The sequence below is a fragment of the Lagenorhynchus albirostris genome, chromosome 16 (genome assembly GCF_949774975.1).
Source record: "Lagenorhynchus albirostris chromosome 16, mLagAlb1.1, whole genome shotgun sequence".
Taxonomy (NCBI): Eukaryota; Metazoa; Chordata; class Mammalia; order Artiodactyla; family Delphinidae; genus Lagenorhynchus; species Lagenorhynchus albirostris.
Genome location: NC_083110.1, coordinates 59,284,316 through 59,310,112, shown reverse-complemented (window position 1 = coordinate 59,310,112; position 25,797 = coordinate 59,284,316). Strand labels below are relative to the sequence as shown.

Sequence of the window (25,797 nt, the reverse complement as noted above, 5' to 3'; positions counted from 1 at the left end):
TTCAGGACAAAAGGCGGTGAGTGCTTTGTTGACAAGACATGCAGAAATGCAAGAGAGCCAGAGAGACTTGTCTTACAACAAGTGTATCTGGTGCTTTTTGGGGTCTCCTGCTTTTGGGAGAGGTGGACAGAAGTGAAGTCTTTAGGACACTGGGCCAAGCACGATGGGGTCAGCAGCCTCTCAGGGCAGCCTACTGTTTACATGGAACTTTCTGCCTTGTTTTAGAAGACTGTTGTGGAAAATCCATCTCCTGTCGCCCATCCTGGGATTGGAGTAGATTTCCTGTATATCTTGACTTTGCCAGCCCAAGGAGGCTCCCTGGGAGGAAATGGTCATTACAGAGTGAAGAAGAGTGTGTAGCTGCTGATGTAAAAAGCAAACCACTGCGACCAGGGACCAAAGGGCTTCAGAAGCCAGGCAGCGGAGCAGAAAGAGGTGGACTCACTTGGCAAAGGCTGCGCAAGGTCTCCTCCCACTCGCAAGGCATCTGTGTCTCTGTGCTGACTGGTACTGGGCCTCTGAGCTTCCAGAAAGCCCCTTCAGCCTAATAGCAGTCAGTCCCACCCACATGTATACATACTCCTGGGTTGGTGAGGCGCGGAGAAGCTAGATTGCTTAGGAAGAAAAGTGAACCTATCACCTTAATCAAAGAGGTGCAGCCAGCTTGCAGGCAGCCTCGTGACCTCACAGGCTTAGAGGGGTGTATTTTTAGAAAGCAAGCATGCTTCGTTCTTTGGTACCAGCTCACCAGTTTACATACCGGCCCCTTAGTGGAGAGGCAGTCTGGAGCCCCAGCGCAGGAGGGTGCTGGGTGAATTGCAAGCACGGTCTCCAGGTCCTTCCTCTCTCTGCCCCCCAGAGCCCTGTGCAGCAGATCCGGTGTTTGTTCCAGCACAGAAGGAAGCAGTGGGGGAGGGATGTCTTTAGCTAGAGCTGGTCTATGGTGTCGGGGAGAGCTGGCCCTCTCCCTGGGCTGTAGGCAGTTCTGCTTGTCCCCACCAGGCCTGAGAAAGCCCTCCCCAAAGTGCCCGGGAGGCCGTAAGGGAATCAGTGGCTCAGAGATGCTGGCAGGTGCTACAGTCCCCAAGGGAGAGGACCTGAGAGGTTTCTGAGCCCCACTGATGACCTGGGATGGCAAGAAAAGGCAAACCTACGTGATGAAAGAGAAAAAATAGGGTCTGCTGGTAATGCCAGGGTTTTCAAAAGATCAACAAGATTATAGGCCTGAGAGGTACCGTGTGCTGTTTTAAAAGCAACTTGCCTGTAACCTCCTCTGGAAGTGCTGGGTCTTCTCTTGCTGTAATTACTGCCCCCACCTCCCCAAATCATTCTCTCACTCTGTAATCTGGGGCGGGTGGTTCCCAGGGCCTGCTCTTGGCATCCGGTTCTGAACGCTACATGGAAGAGCTGCATGTGTTCGTGCCTGCCACGGGTATTAATTGAGCACCTACTACACACCAGGCCCAGCTGTAGGCACTGGTGATGTAGCTGAGAACAAAGTAATCTGGGCCACTCTTCTCAGGAAGTTCACCTTCCAGTGGGGGAGTCAGGAAGCACACGAACAAGTAAGCAATTTCCAATAGTGCTAAGTGCCAGAAAGGAAAATAGCCAGGTCTTGTGGCTGCGGCATCTGAGATTAGGCGGCCCAAAAAGGCCGCTTTACAGAGGTGACACCTGAACTGAGCCAGGCGCGGGCAGATCCGCGCTCGGGGTGCCAGGCTGAGGAGCCAGCCAGCTAAGTGTGACTGAGCATGGACGTTTAAGAACAGCAAGAAGTTGTGTGAAGCAGGTGGGGAGTGTAGGGGGTGAGTGGCCACAGCGAGCCGGGCAGACAGGAGTTGTGGAACCATGGAACTCCAAAGCATGTCTTCTGTGGCAAAGAGACGGCTCCACACGCGTGTGTAAGCTGTGCCACTCAGCCCAGTCACAGGCATCGGGGGTCGGTTTCCTCGTCTACCAAATGGGTTAATCATGGTTTGGGACGGTGGTCCAAGCGTGTTATGCCTACAACGCGCTGTGTGAACTGCAAAGGGAGAGGCGCCAGTGCTGCAAGCCTGGTGGCTCGGCTGCAGGGCACGTGGGTTTCCTTTGCGCGGCCCTGTGCCTGCCCGCCCTCTCTGTGCTGAGGCTGCTCCACAGTTCAGCCCTGACTGCACTTCCTGCTGCCCCTTCCTTCCCTGTGGTAACTTGCGAAGCTGCAAGGAGATTCTGTCTGAAGGGCTGATGATCCAGATGGTTGATTGGGGCTGAAAGATGGGAGGAAGCTGAGCGCCCCTGGACCCGACGCCATGGTAGCAGAGCAGGGTCACGAGCTTTGCAGCTCTCGGCTCCAGGGCTGCCGGGTCTTGCGGGGAAGAAGGAGCTTTGCTGGAGGCGGCCACTCAAGGGCCCCTTTTACTTTTGAAAGTCAGTGTGGATCAGGCCCCCTAGTCCTTCCCCCGTGTCATCCCCCGAGTTCAAGACCAGGGAAAGAGTCAGGTCACTTCGTGACCACATGCTATGTGCCTTCATTGTCCAGAGATAATTCTAGAAGGGAATCAGCTTCCTGCACGCCCACCCCAAACCCTCAGCCCCGAATGAAGTGTATCCTGGGGTATCTTCCACAAGAAGCCTCTGATCTAAGCAGAAATGTGTTCTTTTCATGGTCTCAGTCAATCTGCCTAATTTAATGTGCAGAAAAATGTGCCCTGGATGGGGAGCCAGGATGCTGAATTCCAGCGTAACTCTTGCTAATCACTGTGGCACGACATTGCATACGTTAAACTAGAGTTCCATAGAGCAACCAGGGATCTTCTTGCACATTGGCAAAGTCACCAGAGGCCAGTGATTTCGAGTCTCTGTGACATTCCTGATCTCCCCTATGCTCTGTCCCCTGGAAATAAGTTGTTTGCTTACCTGATGCCCAAACATCCTTTTTCAGGGTCAAATCCTTTCACTCCTGCTTCGCGGGCACTCAGGTGTGCCCCAGGAGTGGCACTGTCAGTAAATTCACACTCAGGTGTGGATTACTGTCAGGTCAGTTACCTGAGCTCAGGTGTGATAGCGGTGAGACAGCAAGAGGGCAGCTGGGAGAAGGAAGCAGGGGCTGGGCCCCCGGGAGCACCTTGAGAAGCCTGGTCGATGAGGCTGTGTGAGCTTCCAGTATGGCTGCCACACAGGACCAGGCCGTGCCATTGTCACGGGCCAAGCTGAGGGGTGAGGATTCATCCTAGGCGTGGCGAGAGGTTTCTGAAGGTTTTAGGCCGAGGCCCCGTGATCGGATTTCTGTTTCTAAAGGATCCCTCAGCTGAACTTGTGGGATACACTGGAAGGGAAAGGGAGCAAGCCTGGGGTAGGGAGCCCCATGGAGGCTGGACAGGGCATGACAAGAGAGGAGGGTGGCTTGACCCGGGCTGGGCAATGGTGTGGAGGGAACTAGATCTGAGATGTATTTTAGAGGAACAGCCAGGAGGCCTCACTGATGGATTGGAGCTGGGGGTGAGGGAGGGGTTGAGAATGACAATGCCCAGGTTCTGTGGGGGGCAGCCCTGCCCGAGATGCGGACCCAGTTTTCCCAGGACCTTTCCCCTAGCTCCAGCCTTGGACTTCACCCTGGGGGTGAAAGGAAACTTCCTCCCTCCTCCCTGAGGTGCTGAAGCCTTTGGCACATATGAAAGATGCTTTGTGGTGGGGAGTCCCGCCACCAGCCTCTCTCCCCAGGAGACTCCGGCACTAGGCGCTCTGGCTTCTGGGTCCGGGGGGGTAGGAGGGGTGGCAGGGGTAGTGGTGGTGCAGGAAGAACACTGAGGTCCATTGAGAGGGAGCTCGGGGCCCCCCTTCTTGGAGGTAAGAGGTGCTGGTGGCAAATCTCCACAGTGTCCCTGGCCTGACCGCTCCACTGCTCTCCAAGGTCACCCCAACTGGACCCAGCCCAAGGACAGAGCCCCAAGCCAGAGCTCTTCCCTGGCGGGAGCTGAGCTGACTCTTGGAGATGCCCCAGGCCCATATGAACTGATGCACCATTCATCCAGAGGCCGCCTGGCTTCGAGCAGTACAGTTGCTGTGAGCCCTGAAAACACCTCCTCCCCCTTCACCTCCACAGCTCCAAGAACTGACATCCACCGAGGAGGCCCCAGGCTGCCAGGCCACCGGCCTGCAGACCACAGTGGGCCTGAGGGACTGGCACGGGCTGAAGGTGGAGTCTGTTCACCTGAATGCACCTTCAGAAGGCAGGGCTGGCAGCACTGGCCCCTCTACCCTTCAGGGGCAGGGAGTCAGGGAAAAGGGCTACGCTTCTGTTTCCCCGCAGGCCAGAGCCCAAGGGCTGGATTTCCCCTTAGTGAGAACAAGCGGGGCAGATCTCAGGGAGAATTTCTAAAGCTGCATTGCCGAAGGAAGCTGTGTGACTCAGCTCTACCAGCCCCAGAGCATGGTGGTTCCGAACGCTGGCTTTGGGCTCAAACACCTCTGGGTTCACACCTGGGTGCTAATTGTCTGAAACTCTACTTTTTCCATGACGAAGGCAGTTAAGTGTTGCATTTCAACACTGGAGGCCTTAGAGTTTGATCCCACCTCAGCCTCTCAATAGCCTAGCCGTGTGACCCAAGGCCAGCCTTACTCAGCACCTCTGCACGTCCATCGTGACCCTCATCTGTGCAATACCCCCAGGGCTGTTGAGAGCATCAGATGAAATGTTATCTGTGAAGCACACAGCAAGCGCTCAATACTTGATGGTGATCTGGTGAATCTTAGTGCAGGGCTCCACACAAAAGGGTGAGCTGTGTCTCTGGGCTCCTTTCCAGGCGTGAGGTCTTGCAGGCAGTCTTGTGCATTTCAAGGTCTGCTGCTCAAAATGTAGCTCACAGATCAGCAGCACGAGCATCGTCTGAGAGCTTGTTAGAAATACAGAGTCTTGGCCCCCACCTCAGACCCGCTAAGATACAGTCTGCATTTTAATGACATGCACAGGTGACTTGTACGTGCAGGAAAGCTTGAGAAGCACCGTTTTAAGGTCCATTGAAGCCCTTCAGTAGGCTGGCTGATTGCGTTCAGCACTTCCTGATTGTTTGATTACATTCAGGCCATTCACATAATATGAACCACTGAACCTGCGTCGGTAAGTCGATTTCTGACCTAAAGCAGAGGTGCATGGGAGACGAGGCTTCCCACAGGTAACCTGTGAGGGCCGGTTCGTTGGTCTCACATCCCTACACACACCTGAGTTGCCTGCCTGTTTTGTGTGGGAGGGGTGTAAGTCACAGGACAGCCCTCTATCCCCCATCACCGCCTAACCGGGAGGATGCGCAGGCCCCAGCCACACTCCATCGTCAGCTGTAAGCCACACTCTCCCCTCCCTTCCAAGACAGAATGAAGTTTGGGACCAAGGTGATTGCTAAGGTTGTTGTTTCAAAAGTCTGGAGATGAGAGAAACTGGCCTAGGAACCGCTGCTGGTTTTGAAGTTAACATGGCACGAGTGTGTCTAAAGTCTGTGTGTCCAGTCGTGTTGTACTGTTAGGACGGGAAAAGCCTTGGGTCTCTTTTAAGGAGTCTCCAGCAAAAAGGTAAAGACAAAAAAATAAACTGAGATTTTCAAGTAGTATCTTTTGCTCTTCTGTATAAAACAATTACTGCAGACCTAAGTTTCAAAACAAGCCAAAGGAAGAGAGTTGAGACGAGCCAGTGACTGGTAATTTGGTGCCTTCTCTGATTGGCAAGTTTTTTTTACTTCTCAGCTTCTTGTTTCTGATGTGGTAACTTTACCAGATTATTACCAACTTTAATAGCTGGTAATTGGTGAAGATGCCTTAAGTAGGACCTGTGTTGGCAGAGCCCTTCTCTTCAATAGAAAGACTTGCTTTAGAAAAAGAGTTCACACATGAGCTGAGTGGTCCGGAGATACCTTATTGTTAAATTGGCTACAGGGGAAAAGTTGAAAACAGCTTCCTGAGAAACTGTGTGTGAGGCTTGGAACTTTTAACAGATTAAACAGTTATAAATGAAAGAAGATTTCTACTTGAGGATTATAGCTGCATTTATTAAGTACATACTTTAGCCAGATATTGTGCAAAGGGTTTCCTGTGCTTATAGTAATCTCTTTTAATGTCAGCAACCACACTTTATAGATGAAGACTCAGGCTAGCAGGGGTATGCCACCCGCACCAGAGTGTTTGCATTTCTTTAAACTTTGTTTCAAGTTTCATGTTATGGTTTTTTTACTATGTCAATTAGAGGTTGGTCAATGTTGTCCTTTTACTAAAATGTCATGTTCTGACAGTAAAGGTCTTATCTAGATGACAGTATTTTCTCAGTTGCCTTTCACTTAACCAGCCACCTCGTGTTAGATGCTGGAATTGCAGGCATAGTGCCCAAAAGAAATGACTTGCCAGCTGGCTTTGTAAACACAAACTTCTAAACTAACCATGCAGTAACAATCATCACAGATACTGTTTCCTAAACCACAACAAGGGACTAAAAATAAGAAAGAAGTCCCACTTTACCTTTATTTCTCTGTGTGACCCTAAAACCAGGAAGTTTTCATTTGGGGAACCAAACAGAACCTTAGGAAACATCATGTGGTTTTACTTGTTCGTAAAGGGCAGGTGAGCGAGGAATTCTGAGCCTGCTTTACTGTCCCCAGTTTCTTTTGCTGTGCCCGACAGCTCTTCCAACATTGGGGTGGTCTCCTGTGTATGGTAATAGATTTCCATTTATTCAGAAAGGAATCAGACTGGCTTTAGTGCCAGCAGCCTGTGACTTGGGGAAAGTCAGAAAATACCTCTGAGCTTCAGTTTCTTCCTCCCTGATCATAGGGACTCTGAAAACTGGAGTTTTGAAGAGCAGGAACCATGTCTTATTCATTCAGATCCCCCCATGAGGACAGGTCCTAGCCCCTCAGCAAGCCTGAGTTGCCCCACCTGTGAAACACAAGGATTGGACTTGATACTGTCTAGGTTTTCTCACACACAGTCCCAACATTTTGTCATGTAATACTATTAAGACCAAAGGAATAAATGCCTAATGATGAAATATGCAAAAGGGAAAACATTTTAGGGGAAAAGAGGTCTTCTACGCCCACCTCAAATCCCACCGTGTTGGCAGAATGTGGCTGCCTCTGTATAAGGCCAGCTTTGTGTCCTCCCCCAACCCCCATTTCCTTTGGAAAGTGTAGAAAGCCCCCTTGTCTTGAACGCTTCCCTGTGAAGGGCTCCTGCTGAAAGGCTGCACACACAGCCAAGGCTTTGACCTTCACCTTTGCCCTGACACACTTGGTAAAAAAGAGTTCTTATCCTCTCCTCTCTAGGTTCTGAGGGCGGTGGGGGTGGGGGGGGGATCTAGCTAGGGTGAGCAGGAATTCAACGAAGATATAAATAGAAGTGTGACCTATAAATAACACTGCCCCCAAGTATCTGGAGGCATGAGTACTGCCTGGCAGTAGACCGTCACAAATCACAGTGGCCTGGGCAGTGAACAAGCCTTGTTCGTCTGCTTTGGTGTCTCGGGATACTTCAGACTTACTGCTGGGGCCTCCTCTCTCTTTCTGGGCTCTAGAAATGCCCACATTCACCGCCCTGGCACCCATCTTCTGCTAAATTTTTTTTTGTGAACAGACGCATTCAATGAAGCAAAGTAACACTGCCTTTAGTCCCAGGAGTGTGTGACTTGGGGAGAGTCAGAAGATAGCTCTGAGATTCCGTTTCTTCCTCTGTGGTCATGGAGGTTTTGAAAACCAGAGTTTTTGAAGAGCGGGAACCATGTCTTATTTTATCTTGGTTAGGAGGGTGGAGTCTAGGGCCAGATTGCCTCGGTTCCAATCCCCATATTGCCCCTTACTAGCTGTTTGGTCTTGGGAAAGTTACTTAACCTCTCTGGTGCTTCAGTGCCCTTGTTGAATGGGAAGAAGAATGATATCTGCTTTGTTGGGCGGTTGTGAGGATTAAGTGAGTTAAGATTTGTAAAGTGCTTAAACCAGTGCCTCTCTCATAGTAAACATATATAAGTGTTTAAGTAAAGAAACAAATCCATATATCCCCTGTGCCTAGTGTGTTACCTGGCACATAGTAGCTGTTCAACAAATGTGCCAAGTGAATGCCTGAATGTGTCTCAGAGCTACCTATGTTGCCATCTGCAAAGGTAATTCAATAAGATTGTGCACGAGTTCTTTCTAAGCACCGAAGTGCTATGCAAATGAAAGTGGGATTATCATTCGCACCCACTGGGGTGACAGTTTGGCAGGGTTTAAGGTAGACTCCCATCATGTCTTTGTTCATTGTCTCTGCCCTGTACACGCTGAGTTTTGTTTGCCTGGGAGAAAAGCCTGGAGCTGAGGCATCTAGGTAAGTAGAATAGGTGCCTTTTCTTTTTTATATAAATTTATTTTATTTATTTATTTATTTTGGGCTGTATTGGGTCTTTGTTGCTGCACGCAGGCTTTCTCTAGTTGTGGCGAGCGGGGGCTACTCTTCGTTGCAGTGCGCGTGCTTCTCATTGCTATGGCTTCTCTTGTTGCGGAGCACGGGCTTTAGGTGCGTGGTTGTGGTTGTGGCTAGTTGTGGCTCACGGGCTCTAGAGCGCAGGCTCAGTAGTTGTGGTGCATGGGCTTAGTTGCTCTGCGGCATGTGGGATCTTCCCGGACCAGGCATGGAACCCGTGTCCCCTGCAGCGGCAGGCGGAGTCTTAACCACTGCGCCACCAGGGAAGCCCCAAAGGTGCCTTTTCTGGCACAGTGTTCTATAGCAGCACCAGCCCCTCCGCATGACCTAGTACCCCTACTCCTTTTAGCGTTAGGCCCACATTTTGGGTGGTGCTGAAAAGTTCTTCCCAGGCAAAGCAAGCTCTTCAGCAGACAAACGATCGATTATATAGCATTTTGCTTTGTGCATGTTTTTAACATAAATCAAAAAAAAGAAAACAAAGCCTACACTTCTCAAAAAAGCAAACTGAAATGGACAAAGGAGGAAATAAGTAGAAAGAGCAGTGAACCAGAAATCAGGTAGTAATTCTAGGCCCCGGCCGCCTCAGCTTGGATGTGTGATAAGGCTCAAACCACCAGCTCCCTGAGCCTCTTTAGATCTGTAAAGTAAGTTAGATTTGCTCAGTACTTCTAAGCCTAAAAGGTACATGAGATTCACTTGGGGGGACTATTAAAAATGCAGACTGAGCTTCCCTGGTGGTGCAGTGGTTTAGGGTCTGCCTGCCAATGCAGGGGATGTGGGTTCGAGCCCTGGTCTGGGAAGATCCCACATGCCGCAGAGCAACTAGGCCCGTGAGCCACAACTACTGAGCCTGCGTGTCTGGAAACTGTGCTCTGCAACAAGAGAGGCCGCGATAGTGAGGGGCCCGCGCGCCACAATGAAGAGTGGCCCCCGCTGGCCGCAACTAGAGAAAGCCCTCGCACAGAAACGAAGACCCAACACAGTCAAAAATAAATAAACAAACAAACAAATAAATAAAATGCAGACTCTCACCCTTCTATCTAATTCAGGGGGTCTGGGTAAATCCTAGGAATCTGCATTTGTAGTCAATACCCCACATATCTCTGATTCAGGTAACCCAGAGGCCCTCATTCTCTCAAGAGCTCTGCTGGGCCCTGCCAGTCACCTATTGCTGCCCCGCCCCCCACAATTTAGCAGCTTAAAACAACAGTAAATGTTTATTATCTCACACAGTTTCTTTGGGCCGGGAATTCAGGAATAGCTTAGGTGCATGGTTTTGAGCTGGGATCTCTTGTGACGTTGTAGTCAATGTCATCTAAAGACGACTGGGGCTGGAGGGTCCACTGGCAAGATGGCTCACTTAGTGGCTTGCAGATTGGTGCTGGCTGTTGGCAGGAGGCCTCAGTTCCTTCCTAAGTGGGCCTCTCCATAGGGCTGCTTAAGTGTCCTTACAACTCAGCAGCTGGCTTTCCACAGTGTGAGTGACCCCAGAGGAAGATCAAGAAGGAAGCTGCGATATCTTTTCTAACCTAGTCTTGGAAGGCACACCATCATTTCCAAAATATCCTACTGGCTCCCCAGGTCAGCCCTGTCCAGCGTGGGAGGGAACTATAAGGCGTGAGGAGCCGGAGGCCAGAGTCACCAAGGACCACCTTGGAGGCAGACGACCACAGGCTCCTTTGGGTCCTCAGTTCTGTGAGACAGTGTCAGTGGTGGCAGCTCTTGTTGGGTTAGGATTGGGGTAGAAATTGGAAGTAAGAAAAACAGCTGAGTTGGGGACCCTGGGGAGTGTAACTTGTAAGTGCAGAAGCTTCAAAGTCCACCTCAGAACCAGGCTGCCAGCCCAAGACCTGCTGAGTCCCATCCTGGCTGCTAACTTGCTGTGCAAAGTTGAGCAATATATGGTCCTCTCTGAGCTCAGCCTCGACCTCAGAAAGTGAGGGGGCTGGACGCAATGACCTCCGGGTCTCCTGGTTTTACCCCCGGGATCCATTTGGATTGTGGTAGGTGTAGACACTGGTGAGAACACAGTTTTGAGCTTGTGCTGTGCGTTCCTGACCAGTGACCAGGACCAAGTGTGCCCCGCTTGGGCTTCAAACTTGAGAGAGAAGGGCTTCAGAAGGGTCTGAAGGTGCCTGTGTCTCCCCAGGTAAAAACTGTGGTCCTTGGCGTTGAAGGTTCAGGAACGTGTGTTTCTGAAATGTATAATGTTAATGGTTCTGTTATGCTGTGTGGTCCATGTGATTGAACCCCTGTTACCCACTGTCTGTTCGAGCACCTCATAACTTCCCAACACACTTATACACACACACACACACACACACCCCTCCAGCCACATTGACCTTACTCTAGCTGGCTTCTTTTATCTCTGGACCTTCGCTCAGTCTCTTCCCTCCTCCTGGAACATTCTTTCCCCTTCCCTTAGCCTGGCTCATTCCTACCACTTTTCAGGCCTGTCTCCCTCCTGTGTATCCCCATCGTAACTGATCACACCGCGGCACAGTGCCAACCCAGACCGTGTCCTCTTGAGGGCAGGGGCCATGTCTGTACTGTTTACCATCACATCTCAGCCCCCAATTCAGCACAGGCACTGGGGAGAGCTGAATGATTAGCGAGTGAGTGAAGGATGCATGCTGACCTTGTTTATGGGGTGGGGGGAGGGTTGAGATGTACCGCCTGTGGAAAGGTCCACACAAAGAAAGGAACATAGCGAAAGAATTAAGAGGCCAGGTACTTTCAGACGGCCAGAGACAGAGAACATGGCACATCCAGTCTCCGCTCTACCACCTACTGGCTGTGTGACCTTGGGCAGGTCGCTCAACTTTTCTGACCTTCAGTTTACCTATCTGTAAAATGGGAGTAACAACAGTACCCAGGTACCCATATCATAAGTTGTTGTGAAGATGAAATAACAGAATAAATATAAAGTATCAATACATAGCACAGTGCTTGCACACACCAAGTACTCAATGAATGTGATCTATCATTTATATCATTCTCACCTCCCTTGCAGGAGCGGGTGGAATCATGGAAAATACTGGTAGGAAGTTGCTGAAGAGAGTTGATTGTCTGGGCTCAGTTCTACCAACAGAGCCAAAGCTCAAGAAAAGCAGGCTTTGGGGAACAGTGTCTACCCCGAGAGAGCCAGGCAAGCGCCCCTCGGGCTGGCGTGGCCAGGCCTGTGGCTATGGGGCAGTTTTCCAATGGGCTTCTGCATCCTGGGGATTTTCCTCTGCTTCAGAGCATCGATGGTGAACTGGGCCTTTCAGCATCACGCCCTGAACCAGGACTGCCCCTGCCTGCCTCAGAACCTCCTCCTCTGGCTGGGCCTTTCTGCTGTGTCTCTTCGAGCCCCGGAGGCCCTGTACCCTTGGCTGCCCCTCCCCCACAGATCATCCATCCCTGCTGTGGTCCATGGCCTAGGAAGAGTCTGGCGGGAAGCACTGCCCAGCGTCCCACCGTCCCCTTTCCTGAGGGCAGCCTCCCCTGGCAGGGAGGAGCTGAGGCTGCAAGGGCTGAATAGGGCCCTTTATTCCCAGGCTCCCACAGGGATGGGGCTGAGCCACTGCTCACCACGCCCGCCACACCCCACACGGAGTGGGGACAGCCTGGCCCTGACGCTGGACTCTGAGTTAACCACACTCTCTGGCCCCGCTCTGTCTGGGTCCTGGAGGGTGAGTCCATCCCCGCTGCAGCCCTGGTCTGGTGCAGCAGGCCCCAGCGTTTGCGTGGCGAGCCACGTTTGTGTAGTCCCCTCAGGGATACGCATGTGTGAAAATAAGACAGTCTGGAGCAAGGGTGTGTCAACACACACACTCACACTTATCCATTCAGCAGATGTCAAACCGGGGCCATGACCTTCCAGCCCTTATGCTGGGCCCTAAGGATATCGTAGTAAAGGAGACATCATATAAGATATAAGATCTCATATAAAGAGGTCATTACAAGGGCTTCCCTTGTGGCGCAGTGGTTGAGAATCTGCCTGCTAATGCAGGGGACACGGGTTCGAGCCCTGGTCTGGGAGGATCCCACATGCCGCGGAGCAACTAGGCCCGTGAGCCACAACTACTGAGCCTGTGCATCTGGAGCCTGTGCTCCGCAACGAGAGAGGTCACGATAGTGAGAGGCCCGTGCACCGTGATGGAGAGTGGCCCCCGCTTGCCACAACTAGAGAAAGCCCTCGCACAGAAACGAAGACCCAACACAGCAAAAATAAATAAATAAATAAACTCCTACCCCCAACATCTTCTAAAAACAGAGGTCATTACAAATCACAGTGAAATCTGGGAGGGAAACAATCAAGGCCTGGGAGAGGGAGGCATAGTGGTCCGCCAAGGCCTCCCCGATGAGGTGACCCAAAGGATGGAAGGCATTAGCCATGAAAAGGGCATCGGGAACAGTGTCCCAGTAGAGAGGGGGGCATGCACGCAGGCCCCAAGGTGGGAAGGTGCTCATTGAAGCCCAGCACACCTGGTGCCGGCCTGATGAGATGAGATGGAGAGGGAGGCATGAGTCAGATCCTGCTGGGTCACGGCAAGGAGTTTCGGTTTTCTTCTCAGTGTGCTGGGAAGTCACTGAAAGGTTTAAGGAAAGGTTTCTTTCTTTCTTTCTCTCTTTCTTTTTTGGCCACACCTCGCCACTTGTGGGATCTTACTTAGTTCCCCAACCAGGGATCAAACCCATGCCGCTGCCAGTGAAAGCACGGAGTCCTAACCATTGGACCACCAGGAAAGTCCCAGGAAAGCCTTCATTTTAAAAATATTTGGGCTGCTGGGTGGAAAATGGACCAGGAGCGGGGATGGGGGAAGGATTGGAAATCAGACAAATTCAAGGTCACCATACAACTTTATGGACAACGGCCAAACATCAAGTGATTTGTCCTCATCCTTCTCTGTAACAGCAGGCATCTTGTGTCACTTGTCTCCCATGTGCCCAGCACTGTGTGCTGTGTTTGTCTCAGGTGCTGTTTCTAATCCACATCCCAGCCCTATGATCCCGTTTGCCATATGAGAAGCCTGACGTTCAGGCAGTTTAAAGTGCCCAGGACACAGAGACTTTAAAGACCTGGGGCCTCTCAGCTCTACAACCCACACTGATCCTGCTTCTGGCAGCTCAGCAGTCCTAGATTTCGATTTTTTTTTTTTTAACCTTCCTGCCAGACCAAGAAAAGAAAAACACAGCTGAAAGGTAAAACCAGACTAACGTGATGGCGGTTGGGAAGGCCAGTGCCCTCGGCCTTTGCCACCTGTCCCACCATTAGAGTAGGTATTACATGGGTTTCCCAAGCACCTTCCAGGGTGTGCTCAGCCCTGTCCAAGCTCAGCTCTGAATGAGGCCACAGCCGGTGCCCTAAGGAGCCCCAATGGTACCCAAGTGACGTTTGTCCTCAACGTGGCCACGTTAAGTACTGTTATATTTAATACAAAGCCTCTTCCTTCCCTGAGGCTAAGGACCACCTTGGAGGTCAACTGTGATGTTCTCTCTCCCTCCCAGAGTCAGACTGGGGCAGCTTTCATTGCCCGCCAACCCACAGTGCCATCATGGCCAACAGCCTTCTCGGAATTGATATCATTGGAAATCCCTAGATGCCGGCTACCTTACAGGCAATTCATAAGACCTGGACTGCCCTAAAGTAAGATCTTATAGCTAATGAAATGTCTCCAGTCTATGTCAGGGATAAGACCAACCCTGAGCATTCTCCAGCACAAGGGAGAACAAGTCAGCAAATTCAGGGGGTTTGTTTCTGTTTCCACTGTTCTTCCCACAGCTAACCTTGTAGGTAACCATTTGTTCCTTGTCTAATTAATGACAGTTAACAAATCGAACATGTGTTCACATTTCACAAAAAAAAGGGTCCTCATTCCAGGGATCTGCATTCACTATGCATTTAAATTTGCTGCCACTTGAATCAAATGATAAAGCACGTATTTTTAAATAAAAGAAAATAAAGGTAAATATCACTAAAATCAATAAATGTGTTAGTGTCCCCTCTCTGCAATAGATATCACACAGTCAGTCTAGAGATTTCACATCCATACCAGCACAAAATGTCGTGAGAATAAGATAGTTACGGAGCTTCAGAGAGCCACCCCCACTTAAAATCTGTGCAGTGAAGGTCTGGGGTGTAGGCAATGCTCCGTTTCTTGGCCTGGGTGCTGGTAACATAGGTGAGTTCAGTCTGTGAAATTCATTGAGTTTTACATATGCATATGCACTTTTCTATATGTATATTATATTCCCCGCCCCCCAAAGTGTTTTTTTACAAAATAAAGAAAAAATTGTTCTGGTCCCATAGCTCTGTAAGGCCATTCAAAAAGCCTTCGATTCCATCTGGTTCAGTAAAGATGTATTAAAACTTCTGATACGCCAGGGCTTGATGCTTTATTTCTGGCAGACACCCACATTCATTCATTCATTCATTCATTCATTCATTCATTTATTTATTTATTTTGGCTGCATTGGGTCTTCACTGCTGTGTACAGGCTTTCTCTAGTTGTGGCGAGCGGGGGCTACTCTTCATTGCGGTGCACAGGCTTCTCATTGCAGTGGCTTCTCTTGTTGCGGAGCATGGGCTCTAGACACGCGAGCTTCAGTAGTTGCAGTGCGTGGGCTCAGGAGTTGTGGCTCTCGGGCTCTAGAGCGCAGGCTCAGTAGTTGTGGTGCACGAGCTTGGTTGCTCCGCGGCATGTGGGATCTCCCCGGACCAGGGCTCGAACCCATGTCCCCTGCATTGGCAGGTGGATTCTTAACCACTGCGCCACCAGGGGAGTCCTGGCAGACACCTGTAAATCCCCCCTGGTCCCACTAAGGATGGGGGAATGAAAGATTTTGTTCCCTTAAGCTTGGCCTGCACTGGGTATGGGAACCTCCAAACCAGAACTTGGGAGATGACTCTTCCTTCCTAGGTGTGCCGGTTCTTATGGTAAGCGTGCTGTGGCTGCAAGAGGGTTAAGGTTTCAATTGATGGCGAAACCCCAGTGGATTTTTGTAAGGCTGTTTCCCTGAGTGTGTGGGACCGGGGACGGGGAGTGCCCGGGGGGTGGGGGTGGGAGCCGCACCTGTGTGAGTCATCCCAGAGTGCCCCAAGGTGGGCGGATGGAGTGAGTATTCCTGACTCCACTGTGTCCCTCTCCTCTGTGAACTGGGCAGGTGGAGGAAGAGGTGAAATGGGAGCTGTGTGAGAGACGTGTGCTTAGGGGGCAGGGTTTGAATCGGGAAAGGTTCTGCAGGCTGAAGGGAGTTAGTATCTGGCCTTGGGTGGGGAAGCCAGGTGGAAGGGTATACAAGGAACACCACAGTGCTTGGACCCCATGTGCCCAGTGAGGAGGTGGGCTGGACCAGGTTGTGCCCCCGCCCCCATCCCACCTCACCTACTTGACCTAGAGTTGTCAGCTCATAAGAGATCCCATTTGTTCAACATTTATTATGGGCTGGGCTCTGTGTTAAATGCTTTTACACACCTGTTCATTGACTCCTCTTGATAATCCTTTGAGTTAGGTATTACTGTGCCCATTTTGCAGTTTGAGGAAACTGAGATTCAATAGGTTGTGACTTGCCTCATATCACACAATAGTAAATGGCAGAACTAGATATACTTACTAGTCAGGAGCCTCTTGTGACAAAGACTAGACCCATCCCGATCTGGTTTAAGAAAAAAGAGGAAATTTATTGACTCACATAACTGAAAACGTCAGGGGTAATGGTTTCAGGCATGGCTGGATCTAGGTGACCAAATCATATGTCTCTCTAGCTCTCAGCTTTGCTTTCCTCTCTGGTGACTTCATTCTTATATAGGCTTTCCCCAAATGGTGATGGGAATGTGCAAAGATACTTCCTAGCAAGTTGGGGCTTACAGTTTATGAGTTAGCAGGCCCTGTAGAAAGAGCACTTCTCTTTCTGGTGGTTCCACCAAAAGTCCCCAACTGATTCTCACTGGACCATCTTGGGTCACATGCCCATGGCTGGACTATACTGACTGGTAACTCCAGGAGTCTGGGATAAGATGAGCCCTCCTAAAATCATACAGACTAAGAATGAAGGAGGGATTGTTCCTCAAAAGAAAATTCGGGTACTACAATACAAATGCTGACTGGCAAAACCCGCAAATGCTTACCATGCTAGACTCTAAGCCAGGGCGGGACCTTGGCACGTATTTGGAAGAGAGAGATTCGTGGGAGCCAGAACTCAGGGCATGGAGTCAGGACCCCCTGGGCTGTGGACCTTCCCCATCAGGACCATGTCCTTCCAGAACCTGCATGTGCCTACTGTTTCCAGCCTCAGCGTCTGGGCTTCACCCCCGCCTTCCCCCAGCCCACATGGCCCTTTGTCTTTACTGGTCCGGATCAAGCGCAAGCAAGGCCAGGTGTAGCAGGTGAGGAGCAGGGTTGGGTGGCAGAGTGCAGTCTGGGCCAGGCACAAGGCCACAGGTAGTGGGGATGTCATCTCAGCCACATCAGAGGCTGAAAGCAGGTGAGCCGGTGGCCTGCTGTCCCCAGACTGCATCAGGGCAGAGGTGGCATACTGGCTTCAGGGGCAGCTCTGGAGAGACAAGCAGAGGCCTGCCCCCAAGCCACAGTCAGGAGACAGCTGAACATGGGAAGGCAGCAAAGGTGGACTTTGTTTCTCCATTCTTCTCCTTTCCGCCCATCATGTTACCTTCCCTCAAGGCCTCTGTGCTCTGTCCCCTAACCAGACCCTCCTGTCCAGTGAAAAGCTGATGCTTGTTCATACTCAGGTCTGAATGATTTAACAAGGCTCCCTGTCATTCTCCAGAGAGAAGTTTCTGTATCTTAACCAAAATCTTACATCGAAGAAACTAAATTCTGACTCTATAACCTGAGGCATCAAAGAAGTGGGCTGTGAGGTTGGTTGGTTGTTTTTTGAGGGGGGTATTCTAAGGGCCCAGAGTGTACCCTTCAGGTAGCTGCATGCTCTAAACCATCAAAAGTCCCGGGATGATTCTCACTGGAGCAACTTGGGTCCCTGCCTACTGGCGTTACTCCTGGAGTTGGGGTTTGCTATCAGCTGCTCTGAAATTAATGGGATGAAAAGGAAGGAGGGACGTTTGTTTTTGCTTTTCATGGTGAAGGAACAGCCATGAGCAGCTTCATGCATTAGGTTCTCTTGGTCCTCCTACGCCCAAGGCTCTTTATGTCAGAGCGTCTGTCTTCATCAATCTGTCAGCACCACAACAGTCTGAGGCACCCGATCCGGGCAGTCAAACACAGGGTTCGTTTGCTGGACTGACCCACTTCACACAAGGACCCACGCCAGGTTGTAAGCCTGCAGAGAGCTGGGGGAGTAAAAGATTAATTATTCCTTTTTTCTCCCCACAGGCATTGCCTGTGTCATGTCACCCTGTCTTAGTCCGTTCAGGCTGCTGTCACAAAATACCACAGCCTGGGTAGCTTATAAACAACAGAAATGTATTTCTCACAGTTCTGGAGCCTGGAAGTCTGAGATCAGGTTTGCCAGCGTGGTCAGGTGAGGGCCCTCTTCCAGGCTGCCGACTTCTCGCTGTATACTCACGTGTCAGAGGGGCTAGCTCTGTGGGACCCCTTTTATAAGAGCACTAATCCCATTCATGAGAGCCCCACCCTCATGACCTGATTACCTCCCAAAGGCTTTACCTCCTAATTACCATCACAGTGGGCATTAGGGTTTCAACATGAATTTTGAGGGGCACAAACATTCAGCCCATAGCATACATGTCGGTTCGGGTAGGGTGGGGGTGTCCCTCTAGTAACCCTCCCATCTTCTTTCCTTTCATTGCTTTGGGAAATTTGTCTCTTCTCCCCTGGGTGCCACATCAGCCTGCAGAGCCAGAGAGGACCCCTCTCCCCCATTCACTCAGCTTTCAGATCCTCACAGCTTGTCTCTCCCACCTTGGGCTCCAGAGACCCTTGACCCACTCTCTCCAGACAGTGCTCCATCCCTCCCGAGGGAATCAGGCAACACCCACATTCATTACACCCAGCTCCATGCCAGGTATTGCCAGGGCTGAAGGGAGTGTAGAAAGTCATCCCTTCCCCTCAGGGTGATTGCAATCCAGTTAGGGATCCAAGACTCTGTCAGGTGTCTGGTCAGCCCTGTGGACTCTCCCATAACCTCTGTAGTGGGTTGAAGAGTGGCCCCAAAAAGATATGTCCACATCCTAACCCCTGCAACCTGTGAATATGACCTTATTTGGAAAAAGGGTTTTTGCAGATGTAATTAAGTTAAGGATTGTGAACATGAGGTCATCCTGAATTTAGGGTGGGCACCCAACCCAGAGACAGGTGTCCTTACAAAAGAAAGGCAGAGGGAGATTTGAGCCACAGGCTGGGGGTTGGGGTGAGGGGCATGTGAAGGCAGGGGCAGAGCTTGGGGTGATGCTGCTGTAAGCCTAGGAACGCCTAGAGCTGCCGGAAGCTGGGAGAGTCAAGGAAGGATTGTTCCCTAGAGCCTTCAGATGCAGCGTGGCCTGCTGACACTTTGATTTCAGATTTCTGGCCTCAGAACTGGGAGAGAATAAATTTCAGTTGTTTTGAGCCACCAAGTTGGTGGTCATTTGCTGTGGCAGCCCTGGGAGCCGGATACACTCCCCTTTCCTTTCTGTCCTCAGATCCAATTAGATGGGCAGGAGCATTGTTCGTGGAGAACAACATGCAGTCTGTGGGCCTCGGGGCCTCCTGTGGTCTCCTTGTACCTTAGGCGAGTGAGTCTCTGTGATGCTCCAGGCTCTCTGGGCTGCACTGAAGGGAGAGGGGTGGGAGCATCTGTGTCCTTGGAGGCCAGGGTGGCTGGGGGGGAGCTGGCCTGTGCATCAGGGGACCCTCCTGGGAAGGTGAGAGGGGGCCCCGAGGATGATAGCCCCCTGACAAATTCTCCACGACAGCAGGAGAGGGAGGGCGAGAGTGGGGTGACTGCCAGCGAGCGGTCCAGGAGGCTGGCAGAGGAGGGCAAGGCAGGCATTCAAGGAAGGCTTCATGGAGGAGGCCTGAGGATATGGAAAGTGAGCCTTAAGACGGGGAGGGATCGGGGTCAGTAGGCCCAAGCGTTCTTAGAAAAAAACCGAACTCCTTTCTGTGGCTTATAAGACCGCTACATGGCCTCCTTTCCACCTTCCAGCTTGGCTCTGTGGTTGCCTCTGGCTGAGCCCTCTTGCGCCAGAGCTTTGAGTGGCTGGCTTTTCTCCTCCTCAGAGACTCCACTGAAATCAGAGACTTCCCTGACCACTAGCTGAATTCCCCCACCCCCCAGGCACACCCCTTCCCATTACCTTGTTATATTCTCTTTACAGAGGTGGGGGGAGACATATGTGTGTAACCACACTATTTACTAGATATGAACATTGTATACTGTATCCCTTCCATACACATCCCCTCCCCAGTTAGAAAGTAAACACCTTGAGGGCAGGGCCCCTCATCTGTCTTGTCCACTGCAGTGTTCTTAACACTGGAGCAGGCCCTCCATCAAGACAGTGATGGATGGATGGATGGACGGATGGATGGATGTATGGATGGATGGACGGATGGACGGACGGATGGATGGATGGATGTATGGACAGATGGATGGATGGATGGACGGATGGATGGATGGATGTATGGATGGATGGATGGATGGACGGACGGACGGACGGACGGACGGATGGATGGATGGATGGATGGACGGATGGATGGATGGATGGATGGATGGATGGACGGATGGATGGATGGATGGATGGATGGATGGATGGCATTCCAGGTGGCAAAAAAAGCCAGGAAGAGAGAGTTATATGAGGACGTATACATGCTGTGAATTTTGAAGAGGAGAGGCTACCAAGAATAGATCAGCCTGGAGAGACCAAAAGAGGTCAGCCCTCTCCTATTTCCCCTGTAGCCAGTGCCCTCTATTGCCCCGTACAGTGGGTACTTGCCCATTTGTCAGAACATGTGCCTGTCTCCTGGAGGTTGCTACAGGCTCTTCATGGCTAGGGTGGGCGCTCCCTAGGTAGGTGGGCTCTTCCTGTGCCCCTGGCCCCTGACTCCTGCTTAAGGAATCCCCCATGGGTACCACATTTTACAAGGAGGAACCTGGGGTCGTGGCTGGCCTAGGGGGTTAACTGCTCTTAGAAATTTCTGTCTTTTCTTTAACCACTTCTCCCTACCAGTGAGAAGGAGCCATGTCCTCACCTCTCACCTTCTTGAAATAATTCATTCTCTGGAAGCAAATGCCAACTACTAAGACCCCTCAAGTGCCACTAAGATGCTTCATTAAGTGCCTGGTATCCTGCGTAGGAGGGAGAAACACCTCTGCCACTCAAGCGTGGGGACCTTCCCGAGTCAGTGCCCCACCTATGTGTCCTGGCCCAGAGTGGACACTCATGGTGAGAAGGTTAGGCCAGATTAGGGTGTGGGGCAGAGCCGGCCTCCCCCAGGTGATGCCCTCCTGCTTCTGAGGGTAGGTATCCCGCTGATCCCACTGGGCTGGCACCTGCTCAGCCAGGGCAGGGATGGGGGTGGGGCAGGAAGGGCCCTTTAAAGGACAGGGAGGTTTGCTGTTTCGGGGAGCTCTTTCTCCCCAAGTCCACTAGACACTGGGTCACCTCTCCTTCCCTGCTTTGTTGGTCCATTGGTCCTTTCAGTCTCATTCCCCCGTTCACTCTCATCCATTCACTCAGTCATTCATTCACTTGTATCTGGTTGGCAGAGACCTCGGGGGGCTGCGTGCATCTCACTCACCCTGGCATGTCCCGTCCTCCACGATTATTGCTTGCTTCATTCTCAGTCAGCCCTCGAGACACTTGCTCCCCAGACCTCAGCCCAGCACCTGGCATGGAGGAGATGTTAATCATACTCCCATCACACCCACAAGAAAATCCAAAGTGGTTCTCATGGCCTTACGTGATCTGAGCCCAAAGAACTCTCTCCCTCTCACTATCTGAGCTCCAAAACCACAGGTTGAAATCCCAGCTCAGCCATTTAATAGCTGTGTGACTTTGGACAAGTCCTTCAACCTCTCTGAGCCACCAACTCCTCCTGGGCAAAGTGGGGACAATAAAAGAACTTGCTTTAAAGTTGTGGTGAGGATACAGCCAGAGAACCCAATGGAAAGCTCTTAGCCTGTGCCTGGCAGGAGGAAACACTTAGCTACTGTTACCTGTTGTCTCAGTCTTCCTCTGCCGCTCTCAATAACCCCACCCCCAAATGCATCTTAGGACTCCCCAAGGGAACAGCCACGGAGGCCCGGCCCTTCAGTCTCCAGGTGAGAATGCAGAGGCCCCATGGAGGGTCACCCAGCCAGCCTGTGGCCAAGGCAGGACTTGAACCCAGGACTCCAGCCAAGGACCCTGCTGGTCCCACCCTCTTAGCCCAGCCCAGAATGGCAGCAAGAGGACCCTCCACTTAATGCTCAGACCCCGTCAGGCTCCACAGCTCTCTTCTCTGCTCTCAGGAACGAGTTAATCCTGAGGTCTGTCTCTTGCCCCGTGTGTCATCTTCCTTATGATGCTTATCATATTTCTGGGGCTGCATGTACATGGCTTTGAAGGCTCTGGCAGGAGTCTCGCCTGGCCTTGCCGTGAACGGGCTGAATTACATTTACAAGACGCCTTTAATGCCCTGTGGTCCCGGCTTCCTTCATGGGGTTGTTCCTCCTCCCTTTTCTCTCTCTCCCTTTTAATACGGTCACCGGTTTGGCTTGCAGAATGCGGTTGGGATCCCTAAGAGAGAAGTCAAGACCATAGAATCCCTTCCAGATCTTCCCTGCCTCCCCCTCCCCCTGCCCTGCTCCCAGCAGCCTCTGTGCCAAAAGGACCCAAGGAAAGAAAACGTTGCTCCTGCCAGGATTTCAGCGCGGAGGAGAGAAGCCCTGCTGGGATTCCAAAAACTCAACTGGCAAATGGCTCGTACAGAAATTCTCCTCTGACTTCGTACCTGAGCAACAGACCCACGAGCCTTGTGGAGGAGATGGGAGGTGTCCAGCCTGGAGGCATGGCGGCCTCACCTGCAGAGGGTGGGCTTGAGGGGCAGGGCGGAGGTCCCGTGCCAACTGGGTGAGGAGCCCTCTCACCTCTCTCCCCATCTCCCCACCCCAGCCCTCCCTTCAAAGCTTCTGCACCTCTGGAGGCCTTAGTCGTTCCTTAACTATTTGTTTTTTGCTAGTTCTGTCTCTGCAACTGGATCAAGTCCTATCTGGTATATCTATATCTGTATCTGTGTCAATATCTATATCTGTATCTGTTTCTATATATCTCATGACTATCAAACCCAGTCGAGAGGTTTGGCCAGCCTTGAGATGGGGGTCTGGGAGGGGTGACCTAGTTTGTCTCCCCATCTCTCTGCTTGCTTTTTTGTCCTCTGACGGGATGAGAAAGGGCAGGAGTGCTCTTTTGGGGAGTGGATAAGTCACATTTTCCTCCTTTGAAAGAAGCACAGGGCAGAGCCAGGTCTGGGGTCCACCACCCCACCCCCCGATCCCAGTCCCTCCAAGCAAGTCCTCCAGGTTCTTGTGAGATACAGCTTAGCTGCTGGCGTCACTGGGTCTGGGCAGCCCCCAGATCCTGACAGCTACCTGGCTCAGGTGGAAGGCCCAGAACCCCACCCCAGGGCCGCCTGTCATTTCGTTAGTCCAGAGAGTGGGTGTCCTCCCACCATGTGTTTATTTCACACACCGTCCCCTTGGCTGCGCACACGTGCTCCTGTGGCCCGCGGGCAGTAGAGCAATAGGCAACCGAAAAAGGGTAGGAGGCGAAGAGGCCAAGAATACCAAACCTGTGACATCTTCCCCCGAGGAAAGGTGGCTGTCTCCCATGTCTTTTTTTTTTTTTGGCCTTGTTGGGTCTTCATTGCTATGCGCGAGCTTTCTCTTATTTGCGGCGAGCGGGGGCTACTCTTCGTTGCGGTGCACAGGCTTCTCATTGCGGTGCTTCTCTTGTTGCAGAGCACAGGCTCTAGGCCCGTGGGCTTCGGTAGTTGTGGCACGCAGGCTCAGTAGTTGTGGTGCATGGGCTTAACTGCTCCGTGGCATGTGGGGTCTTCCCGGACCAGGGCTCGAACCCATGTCCCCTGCATTGGCAGGTGCTTCTTAACCACTGCACCACCAGGGAAGTCCCTCCCATGTCTTGATAAATCATGTTTTATCTCCTTTCAAAAGGAACATGTGGAAGAGCCCATTTCTCTTTGATGACACTGTCCAGTCTGCAGTGTCATCCCTCTGCCGGGGACACAGCCCCTCTACTAGGCTTGGGTAAGAAAGGGAGGAAGGAGAGTTTGACGGAGCATCTGGGAGAGGGAGGGAGGGAGATGCACGGACCAGCAAGTGCCTATTGGGCACCTGCTGTATGCAAAGCCTTGTGCTGAGTGCAGCAAGAGTTGCCAAGGGGAAGAAGCAGCTGCAGGAGGGGCCTCTGGTTCACACTGAGTGCAGCGGGATGAGAGACACAAATGCGCAACACGTCACACACAACTTGATGAGTTAGATGCTCCATGGTCTGGCTGGAACAGGACTGGTGACCAGTACCTGTGGTGACGGGGAAGTCAGGGATGGCCGTAGCAGCTGCTTCCAGGGCCCCCAGGTCCCCTTTCCATTCTCCTCTACCTGCCAAAGGCTGCTTACAGGAAAACTGGGGGCTTTGTTCTAGCCACGGGAGCGTACTCGGCCAGAAGCTCCCAAGAAGCAGTGCTCTCAGAAGCTCAAAAACAAGCAGGGAGTGGGTGATAAATACCCCAGCCTCCTCGCGCTTGGCTGGGATACCTCTGCAGTCTGTTCTACATGATCCCCCAAGTTCCTCAACAGAAATGAGCTGCTCCTAACCCCCCAGGGAGAGGTGACCACTCCTCTCTTGTTTCCTTGGCAACGGGCAGAGGTGGTGGTGTTTGGTGGCCAGCTAAGATGCTGAGAAGCCGAGGGAGAGGGAATGAGAGGATAGCGTCCCAGGTCCCTATGGCAGCTTTACCCAGAGTCACCCAGCTCACGAGCATCTCTCTTCCAGGCAAAATCCTCTTCCGGAGAAGCCACATCCGGGACGTAGCTGTGAAGCGGCTGAAGCCCATCGATGAGTACTGCCGGGTAAGAGTGTGTCTGGGGCAGGGGAGGGGGTGGCCCATCTGCCAGAGAGTCTATCCATCTGTGAAGGAAGGTTGTCTATACAAAACCCTCTGCTGTGGTCTAGCAGATGCATCCTGAGGCCTGGCATCTCCTGGCCAGAAGTGTGGGTGCCCCTCGGGGAGGGGTCACCCCGTCACTAGGCCGCCTCTGGGGCATGAGGACCGCCAGGGTCACAGCTGAAGCCTCTGTTCCTTTCACGATGGGTCCGTGTTTACAAAACACTCCTTTAAATCACTTCCACCAGCTTGGGAGCTCTGTGAAGGGGCCGCTGCTGAAGGGATTCTGTGTGTGGCATTTTGCTGGATACAGGAGAACTCTTCTTTGAATTCCCTTTGGGACATTTTTGGAATCAGTCCTGAGTTCAGTAGCATCCAAAATGCATATTTGTTTATTCACAGAAGTCTTGATAGATACAAATATTCGTGTATACATCTTTATAGATGCAAATGCTCACCACACACACACGCACACACGCACACACGCACACACACGCGCAGGCACGTGCACGTACATGCATTAGAACAGTCAATGCCGAAGAGCAGACTGGCAGCAACTGCAAGGTCATGAAGCAGAGCCTGTTTGTCTTTCCACTTTGTCTGGAGCCTGGGACCCCCTGGGGCCCCTGCAGTGAGGATGAGAGGCTCCCACTTTAGTGGTCTTGGCACATGGCCTCCAGATGGCCAGACCGCCTGGGTTTGAAACCCTGCTGGCTTTGTGAACTTGGGCAAGTTACTGAACTTCCCGGAGCCTCAGTTTCCACATCCGTACAACAGGAAGGAGAGTAGTACCTCCTCAGAGGGTGGTCATGAGGATGCAGTGACCTGACGGGCATAAGGCAGCAGCACATAGTGTCTGCACAGAGGAAACATTCAGTGGACGCTAGCTTTTTGTTATTATTATTACAAGGCGTAAACAATTTAATGTTACCGCTGGGCACCACTGGCTTTAATGGAGATGGAATTTCCTAGTTACGTGAAAACTACTGTGGAGTCTGACTCAAGAATCTTGAGGAGAAGCAAGTGGGGGATGTTTTGTTGTGAGTGCTGGTATTAGACTGAGAGGAGCTGGGGTCAAATCCCAGCACTCCACCAACTAACTGTGTGACCTCGGCAAGTTGCTTTACCTCTCTGAGCCCCAGTTTCCTGATCTGTAAAACGAGGGTAAAAATAACTGTCTCACAGGGTTCATGCAAGGGGTTGAGCAGGAGAATATATGTCACAGTGTCTGTAACTTCTGAAATGTTCTGTCCCTACATGGAGTTATTACCATAAGGTTCCTTTCTGAACAAATATTTTATAATTTGGAACCATTATGCCT

The 25,797-nt window shown here is 51.7% G+C and overlaps 1 protein-coding gene and 1 long non-coding RNA gene across 6 annotated transcripts in view; one reads left to right on the top strand and one right to left on the bottom strand.

The window, feature by feature from the left end:
- SH3PXD2A (SH3 and PX domains 2A) overlaps positions 1-25,797 on the top strand; it is a 248,697-nt gene that overhangs the window by 93,227 nt on the left and 129,673 nt on the right. For 4 of the 5 annotated variants that reach the window (XM_060125291.1, XM_060125290.1, XM_060125292.1 and 1 more), the window contains one exon: positions 24,365-24,441. In XM_060125291.1, coding sequence (XP_059981274.1) covers positions 24,365-24,441 — 77 coding nt within the window. Of the gene's footprint in view, positions 1-23,526; positions 23,620-24,364; positions 24,442-25,797 lie in introns of all 5 variants that reach the window. The other variant, XM_060125289.1, reaches the window with a different exon arrangement.
- On the bottom strand, positions 16,055-21,204 carry LOC132506690 (uncharacterized). The gene is made up of 2 exons (XR_009535931.1): positions 21,114-21,204; positions 16,055-17,704 (listed from the first exon to the last, which is right to left on the bottom strand). It is a non-coding gene; the product is annotated as an uncharacterized LOC132506690 (long non-coding RNA).